The sequence below is a fragment of the Notothenia rossii genome, assembly GCF_949606895.1.
Source record: "Notothenia rossii genome assembly, chromosome: 4".
In the NCBI taxonomy this organism is placed as follows: Eukaryota; Metazoa; Chordata; class Actinopteri; order Perciformes; family Nototheniidae; genus Notothenia; species Notothenia rossii.
In genome coordinates, this window is record NC_136902.1 from 25,807,282 (window position 1) to 25,816,297 (window position 9,016).

General features: G+C 42.0%; 1 protein-coding gene across 3 annotated transcripts in view; it reads left to right on the plus strand.

Moving 5' to 3' along the window:
* Positions 1-8,713, plus strand: part of sgk2a (serum/glucocorticoid regulated kinase 2a) — a 13,977-nt gene extending 5,264 nt beyond the window's left edge. For all 3 annotated transcript variants that reach the window (XM_079674212.1, XM_079674214.1, XM_079674213.1), the window contains exons 6-13: positions 243-374; positions 1,072-1,184; positions 1,311-1,347; positions 1,454-1,540; positions 1,700-1,795; positions 2,529-2,684; positions 3,003-3,092; positions 7,047-8,713. In XM_079674212.1, coding sequence (XP_079530338.1) covers positions 243-374; positions 1,072-1,184; positions 1,311-1,347; positions 1,454-1,540; positions 1,700-1,795; positions 2,529-2,684; positions 3,003-3,092; positions 7,047-7,202 — 867 coding nt within the window. In that variant the 3' untranslated portion in view covers positions 7,203-8,713. The remainder of the gene's footprint in view (positions 1-242; positions 375-1,071; positions 1,185-1,310; positions 1,348-1,453; positions 1,541-1,699; positions 1,796-2,528; positions 2,685-3,002; positions 3,093-7,046) is intronic.
* Positions 8,714-9,016: the final 303 nt, after the last annotated feature.

A 9,016-nucleotide genomic window follows, 5' to 3' on the forward strand; every position in this document is an offset into this window, starting at 1 on the left:
TTCACAGCTTATTTGTACTGCACTACTAAAATGCTTCACAGCAGAATAACATCAAAGAAGCTTTATGGAAAAGATGATTTAAATTATTCAAATGGGTGCTTTTTTGTGACAAGTTCAAATGTTTCCTGCAAACAAATGAGCCCCACAGGCATTACAAATCACTCTTGACTACACAGGGTATAGAAAAATAGGTTTTCTACTGGTGTAGTTGTGTGATTTTATTTAACGTCTCCTCTCTTTAGCAAAAGAACATTATGGCTGAGCGAAATGTACTGCTGAAGAGTCTGAAACATCCCTTTCTGGTTCGGCTCCACTTCTCCTTCCAAACCGCAGAGAAGCTCTACTTTGTCCTAGACTATGTGAATGGGGGAGAGGTATGTGTCCAAAACTAAATATCTACAGTGTATGTACATAAAAAAACATTATTTGTATCGAACATGGTCAGAAATGGTGATTCATTACTTTATTATTGTTTTTTTATTCAAATGTTTTATTAAGCAGTGATTGTTCGATCTATTTTTCTTCATTCATTTATTGTTCTAAAAAGAAAAAAGATTGTTCTTCTTGTCTCTTTCGACTTTAAGTCTGTTTATATGGAAAAGCACGTCAAAACAGGGTTGTTCATACCAGAAACGTCCCCACTGTGATCAAACGGGAGTAAGCCTAGTTTAACATCATAACATTTTGTTTGTGGAAAGTGTTTTTCCTTATTGTTCCGCTGGCTGCAGTGTAACAATTTCCTAATAGGTAATCCTTTATTGACGCTTATCAAATGAAATCACAGCTACCAGGCGAGCAGCCAACAGACACTTTGCTGTGTGTAGACAAATATGTTTACCCAGACAGCTGGTTTAAAGTATTTTATTCTTTTTAAATGTCATTTTATTCTATCCTCTCCATGCTGTCTGTCAATACAATACAATACAATACAATACAAAGGGGCTTTATTGGCATGACCACATTTTAAACATAGTATTGCCAAAGCATTCCGCACAAGGCGTTATAACAGAACTAAGACAACAATGAACACTAAACCTAACTGTCCATCAACCCCTCTTTCTCTTTCTGTAGCTCTTCTTCCACCTGCAGAGAGAGAGGTGTTTCTCAGAGCCCAGAGCCAGATTCTATGCGGCCGAGGTAGCGAGCGCCATCGGCTATCTTCATTCCCTTAACATCGTTTACAGGTCAGAATCAACACACATTTATTGAATTGTCCTGGGTCATATCGTTATCTAGAGGCTTTTGGTTTTTACTGTGAAACTCAGATCTCTTTTATTATCATTAAAATCTGCTTTTTATTGTCTTTGCAGAGATCTCAAGCCGGAGAATATTCTCTTCGACTCTCAGGTGAGTCTAAAACAACACATTTACTTCAGTAATCTTCAACTCCTCCATGTTTTTATTGTTATTATATGTGTGTAACTAAAATATAGATGTGGTTTGTTGTGTGCAGGGACATGTGGTGCTGACAGATTTTGGGCTGTGCAAAGAAGGAATAGAGCCCGAGGGCACAACCTCGACCTTCTGTGGGACTCCAGAAGTGCGTAAAAAATATACATGTAAACAGGAAAAGGACATCAGATTAATTATCTGTCATACACAATACTGTGCGTCATACATGGTTAGGTATTTAATGTGGATTGAAAGGGATAGCTGTTGTAAAAAGAGAATATGCCACTCCTGCTCTGTCTGTCTGCAGTACCTGGCACCAGAGGTTCTTCGCAAGGAGGCGTACGACCGGACCGTGGACTGGTGGTGTCTGGGAGCAGTGATCTATGAGATGATCTACAGCCTGGTGAGGGGGGATTTTGCAGCTGATTTGAAGCATCTTCATGTTGCAAGAATATCTTGAGGGCAACGTTTTTTTCAGTTTAAAAAAACAAAACAATATTTTGATTGAGTTTTTCATTTTTTATAAGCACAAACAATGACATTCACAAATACAGATATTAACAATGAGTGAATAAGACATGTACAAATGAGTTGGTAATCCATGCATAATATACAACATTTAGTACTACAAGTACAAGTACTACAAGTACAAGTATAATGTTTTACCTGGTGATGGTGCTAAAGAAAGGTCAGAGCATCTCTAAAATATGAGGAGCTATCCTCTTGGGATCATAAATATTAAGCAGACTCACTGGCTATTCAGAGTCCCACGTAGGTGTACACTAAAATGTATCAACAGTTGGATACATTTCCATTACATTTCATGTCGACAAAATGCTAAATATGACTATATCTTAAATATATATATATATACTAAATATAAATATATAGTCATGTTAGCTTACTGATGCTAATTAAAGCATTGTATAGCCGCTTTGTTGGCTAAAGGCTGAAGTTATGGTCCCAAGTCATGGTCCTATCAATAATGACCATTCATTAACTTGCTTCATTACAAGTGGAAACATCTAGGGAAAGTTTGACTATATAATATATATATATATATGTATATATAATATATACAATGCTAAATTCTATTTCATCATTTAATGATACTTGTACCCGTCCCTCCCCCTCAGCCTCCTTTCTACAGCCGTGATGTGGGTGAAATGTATGATGGGATCCTCCACAAGGCGCTGCCGCTGCCTCCTGGGAAGTCTGAGGCCGTCTGCTCTCTGCTGGAGGGGCTCCTGCAGAAAGACCAGCACAGGCGCCTCGGGGCCATCGCCGACTTTGTGAGTGTATTATGTTAATAAAAAACGTCACTCCATGTTAAAACAGATGGTTTTCCAGAAAACAATTATTCCTACTTTTATACAAATTATTTATCGAAGGACTACTTGCTTTAGTGGAGTGGCTTTGATCTTTTCTAAGAACAGATCTAAACCCAGTCCCTCCGGGAAAATGTACAAAGATCACCTTCATACTTATTAATAATTGCAGAAAACTCAATTGAGTATGTGGAATCCTAATATGAGGAATAACACATGTCACTAAAACTATATACAGTACAGTACGCATTTATAACTTATCTTTCTTTTTTTTATTTATAGTTAGAAATAAAGAACCACGTCTTTTTTTCTCCGATCAACTGGGACGACCTTGACCACAAGAGGATCACTCCTCCTTACAACCCCAATGTGGTGAGTGGTTTCCGGCTGTTAACTGTTACTGTCTTTACATAATAAGTGTGTCTGTCTGCCCGTCCAAACATCTGTGTACTCTCTCTAAAACAATCATTAACGTCCCCCTGAACGTTTCCCCCCACAACACATTTTCCAGTGGCAACAGCCAAGAAAATCTCCTCTTGAATTCCTTTCTACATCTCAGCCATTTCTCTTTTAGATAAACAGGTTAAAATTCAGATTAACCTATTCATAAGGGTATATCAGTGTTGTAGTCAAGTCACCAATTCACGAGTCCAAGTAACTCTCGAGTCACCACTCTTCGAGTCCGAGTCCAAGTCTGAGTCACCAAGGGAGAGTCGTAGTCGAGTCCGAGTCCAAGTCCGAGTCACCCAAGGAGTGTCCGATTGGAGTCCGAGTCCGAGTCATCATTACCTGTCTTCGAGTCCGAGTCCAAGTCCGAGTCACCCAAGGAGTGTCCGAGTCAAGTCTGAGTTACAAGTCTTCATATATTAATCTCCGTGGATATATGTGTTGAAATGTAGCCGCTCCTCTACATTGCTTTTATCCTGTCATGTTATACTAATCTGTCTGTTGAACTGCTGTGAAGTGAGTTTGGCTACAATTCTTGTAATAGGTGCTATACAAATATAAAGCTTATTACTAATATTAATATTATTATTATTATTGTAAATGACCTTTAATATGTCTAACTATATTTAAAATGAGTTACCTTTTAGAGAAGTGATTATATTTGTATGCCAATTTTTTCCTATGGTAAAGTTCTAATTCATAACACTCGTTCGATGTCTCACTATGGGATGCGCCTCAACGCGTATACAAACAGAAGCATCAATCTCATTACGCCAATCCTGATTGGCTGGTGATCTTGACGTCTACGTCAGGGAATCCACCCACCCTTTAAGCAGCTTGCGCTACGTCGCAGCGTCATTCAAACACCTCTTCTCGCTTCAGAGCACATCTCGAATATCAGTTGCCGGGCTAGCTTAACGGTCCACAGACTGAACCCAAGCTCACATTCGGTAAACGGGCACTTGCCGGTTACTTTTTTGCTTTGCAGAAGAATTGAATAAATATTAACATACCAGTTAATATTGTAATCTGCCCCGCCGTTTTCTCTTTCGTTGATTCGCCGGCCGGCAATCGGGACATGGTGGCGACCGCCGCGGAGATTGAGCCCCGCGCTGTGTAAGGCTGGGGCTCAAAAACGGCGGTAGCCGTGGAATCGGAGCCCTGCGCAGTGTCAGGCTGGGGCCCGGTGGCGGCAAGAGCCGCGAGAGCGGAGCCCCGCGCTGTGTCAAGCTGGGGCTCCCAACTGGACCTCACCGTGGTTCCACCCGCGGAGGATGTCCTAGAGCTGGATTATATGGAGGAGGATGAAGAGGATGCCTCTGAGTTCCTCTTATCCGACTCGGATGAGCACGAAGATGACATCTTCGTTTCATCTGCCCAGGCTGCCAAGCTGGAGGCGATGTCCGCTCCCCCGGGCGAAGGCACACCAGCTTCGCCCTGCCTCAGTATGGACTTGCAGGCCGTGTGCCAACGCGCTGCGTCCACGCTGGACATCCCCTGGCCTGAAGTGGCCAAGGAGACCTCCAGAACTCGCTATGAGGGGAAGAACTTGCTCCGCTCTTGCTTCGATGCAGCAGCGGTGTGAATCCAAAAAGAAGGAGGATGAGGCTCTCCAGCTTTGTCTTCCCCGAAGGGTCCAGCCGCCGCCTTCAACGGCCCCGCGGCAGTCCTTCGCTCAGGCTGTCCTCTCCTCTCCTCTCCTCGATAAAAGAGGTGGAAGTTCCCTGTTCTCCAGCTCCAGAACACGTTCCAGTGTTAGATGCTCATGTGTTTCCGGGGTGCAACCATGCCCCCATCTTCCCGCCGCCTCGAGTGATGTCAGAACGTCATCCTCAAGTTGCGCCATGAGGGAAATGGACTTAACATCAAAGACAGCAAGCTCCGCTGCTCGTTTAAGTCACACAAACACATGTCATCACTATTGTTTCTTAATAAATCATTTCCCACTGTCGTTTCCAGGCTTAAAGCCAAGGGCGCAGTCAATAAAAATGAAAATAAAAACAATAAAAACAATAAACAGTCTGACGTCTACCCCCCTTCTAAGAGTGGCTGCTGCCTCTCTCAGAAGGCGGACGATGGACGGGGCTGTGAAGGCATCACCACCCGTTACCAGGCAACGGCTCTCCCACTGGATTGTGGAAGCGATTGCTCTGGCTTATACGAGTCAGGGTTTGCAGGCACAAACGGGCCTGCATGCTTATTCTACTCGTGGACTGGCTATATCCTGGGCTTTGTTCAAGGGTGTTTCCATCCAAGACATTTGTGCAGCAGTGAGCTGGTCCTCACCGCTCACTTTTGTCCGCTTTTACAGGCTAGATGTCTCTGCTCCAAGTGTGGCCCGCGCAGTGCTGGGCCCCGTGTTGAGACAGGGTTCTACCTGTTAAGTTCTGGTTGTTTTGGTGATTTTCGAGATAAGCATGTCTAGCAATATGGGAGTTTCAATATCCCATAGTGAGACATCGAACGGAGTGTTCATGAAGTGAGATGTCTCACCAGACGGCCCTTCTTGCTAAGGCGAAGCGAGAAGAGGTGCTTATTTTGAATGATGCAGCGACGTAGCGCAAGCTACTTAAAGGGTGGGTGGATTCCCTGACGTAGACGTCAAGATCACCAGCCAATCAGGATTGGCGTAATGAGATTGATGCTTCTGTTTGCATACGCGTTGAGGCGCATCCCATAGAGAGACATCTCACTTCATTTTACTCTTGAGAACTGGGGTTACGTAAGTAACCTATAGTTTTCGTTTTGCACTTTTATTTTGATAGTAATAAGATCGGGACTCTTATTTTGAAGGAACTTTTACCGGTTAAATCGGTTTACTGATAAAGATTTAGCCCCAGAAAGCACATGGCATGCAAAATGACGTAATTCTGCATATTAAGTAGCCATGTGCTTTCGTGTTATCGCCTGAATCTTTATTTATTGATTAGATCACGTGACTCTGATGATAGTGTTCAAGACAGCCTATATGTCTGAACTCGATCCTTAGAGTAATGTGTTACGGAGCTTACTCTTCAATATTGTTTCCACATAGCGAGCATTTTGCGCTGCTCTTTTCCAATGTGGAAGCAGAATGTGTGAAAGCATACAGCACGATGCGGGGTGTGTCTCTAGACATCTCTAGACTGGAATAGCGGGGCCCAGTCCGTGAACTCGCCTCACAGGTGCACATGCCAGGATAGAGGACATCAGACTCCAGAGAAAACTTGCTCGAGTCCGAGTCCGAGTCCAATTCAGAGCGTCAATGTACAATTCGAGTCCGAGTCATCGTGGGGGGGGGAAATTCACGAGTCCCAGTCCGAGTCCAATTCAGAGCGTCAATGTACAAGTCGAGTCCGAGTCATCATGGGGGGGCCAAATTCACGAGTTCGAGTCCGAGTCCAAGTCCGAGTCGCGTCAATCAGTGCGCGAGTCCGAGTCGAGTCACGAGTCCCGAAAATCGGCACTCGAGTCCGACTCGAGTCCGAGTCGAGGACTCGAGTACTCCATCTCTGGGGTATAACTCCTTTGTCAACTCCTCTCACCTCTTATAATGTATCGTACAGGCCCAATAGAGGCGTATTCACAATTTGAAAATCCTCTCCATTCAACGTTTCCGTCTAAGTTAAATACCTAGAAATGTTTTATATTTTATTCAGCTATATTTTTTTAAACATCACTGCATATGTGAACTTAAAAAAATGTATTTTCTTGGGGCAACATAAAAAACACAAGTCGTTTCCATCCAGATTATTTTTCCTGACCTCACTTATGCTTTGTGTGCTCTTGGTTTAGTCTTTTATTCATATTACCATGGCAACAGAACATATTTGCTTCTAAATAAACTTCACCTCTAATACTATAATTATGATCAGTTACAGAGATTTTTTCATCTTTCAGAGAGGCCCAGCTGACACTCAGCACATTGATCCAGAGTTCACAAGAGAAATGGTCTCTAACTCAGTGAGTCGGACCCCAGAGTTGAACGGCAGCAGCAGCTCCAACAACGCTTTCAATGGGTTCTCTTTCGTCGCCACAGAGGACAGCTTTCTGTGAGGCGGCAGTCACCTTTTCAAACATTAGATTTTTTTAAAGGAGTGATCAAACCTCTTTTGGGTCTCATGTAAATAAGAGCTCCTCCTGTATGATAGCGGAAAACTAACATGGCATCTATCCTACGGCATTGGTTCTCATAAATTGTTCCTCTTGAGGATGTAGCAGAGAGGAAGCACACCTGCAATATACATTTCAGATTGATATACTGTATATGTAAAACTTTTTACCTGGAGGTCCCAGGTCTTTTCTTAGAGAGATAGCAATATTAACGTGTTATGACTGGCTTGCAGGAAGTAGGATCATTTGTAAGATGCAATGCCAATGGTCTTTACCCTCATAATTTGCAATGTAATTAAGAATATGTTTTATAAATCATGTGTACATACAGACTTCGGATTCTATTTTCCAGAAAAGGGTACAGAAGCAAACACAAGCTGAATTTCCCAGGCACAAACATAAATGGTTGTGATCCGCACATTAAGTAAGGTATTGGTGGAAACAAGGCACAACCACAAGAGGTGTGATCCTCTGAAGGATTAAAATATAATAATATTAATAAGCAAAATATAAATAATGAATAGGTAATTAGATTTCACTGGGAAAATGCTGCATAGCTTGCACAAACTGCATTTTTAAAATTGTTTTTATAAAGTACATAACTTTCCTTTCCACTTATAACAAGAAGGAACTGATCCTCTTGTGCAAGGGGAGCTCAAGCTTTGATTCTTTATTTAAGATTGAAAGAAAAGTAAATTGATCAAACAAAGTAGCCCCCTTTTTTTCAAATGCGAGTCACAATGTAGTGTGCAAATGTTTATACTGTTGGTGAAGGGCTTTCTGTATTGTTACTGGGGAACTGGGAAAACATTATTTTAGAATGTAGATAGCAGACAGTGATATTTGTTTTGTTTCATGATCTAGCTAATGTTCCGGTAAAATTATGTACTTTAGTAAAGTGATTATTATTGATGCAAACCTCTCTGCCTTGGAAATGAAGTTGGAGATTGAAGGTGTTTGACTTTGGCAGTAAAGGCTATTGCACTTATATATACATACTCATTTATATACACAACGTTAAAGTCTTGTTTGTTCATCCAACATCAAGGAAGCTCTTCCCTTCGAATGATAGTATGTTCCTATATGCCTCCTTATGAAAACCTCTGTTGGTTTTGTTCAAAGTTTTAAATATGCATAATATTGCATGAAAGGCTTTTCAATGAAACAAAATATATAAACGGGGGGGGGGGGAGGAGTGTAATTTCTTCTTCTAAATGGTCTCAATTCATCCAGAAAAATGCTGTTCTGACCCTCTTTGTCCACCATGTGCCTTATCAAACTGTAACCTGGCATCCCAAGCTGTTGTTCCTTGACTGATCCTATAAACAGAGAGGAGACGGGTCGTGTGTGTGTGTGTGTGTGTGTGTGTGTGTGTGTGTGTGTGTGTGTGTGTGTGTGTGCACACGCGTGCGTGCGCAAGATGTGTTAATAAATCAAACTTCTGTCAAAACTTTTATGGTTTCCTTTGAATGAGCCATTAGACTTGTGTTCAAAACAGAAACAATGTGTTTGGTTATCAACCAATCAGAGTCATGTTTTCTTATAAAATCCATTCGGTTTAGTGATGACCTGAGTGGACTTTTCATGGATTACAGGTGACACAGAGCCGGCCGACCCATTAAGCGACATAAGCGGCCGCTTAGGGCCCCGCAGCCACTAAGGGGCCCCCTAGCAAAAACATTTTTTAATTTAAATTTCTTTTTTTTTAAATAAAAAAAATAAATAAATCTCAGTACACCGTCGCCGTGATAAGTATG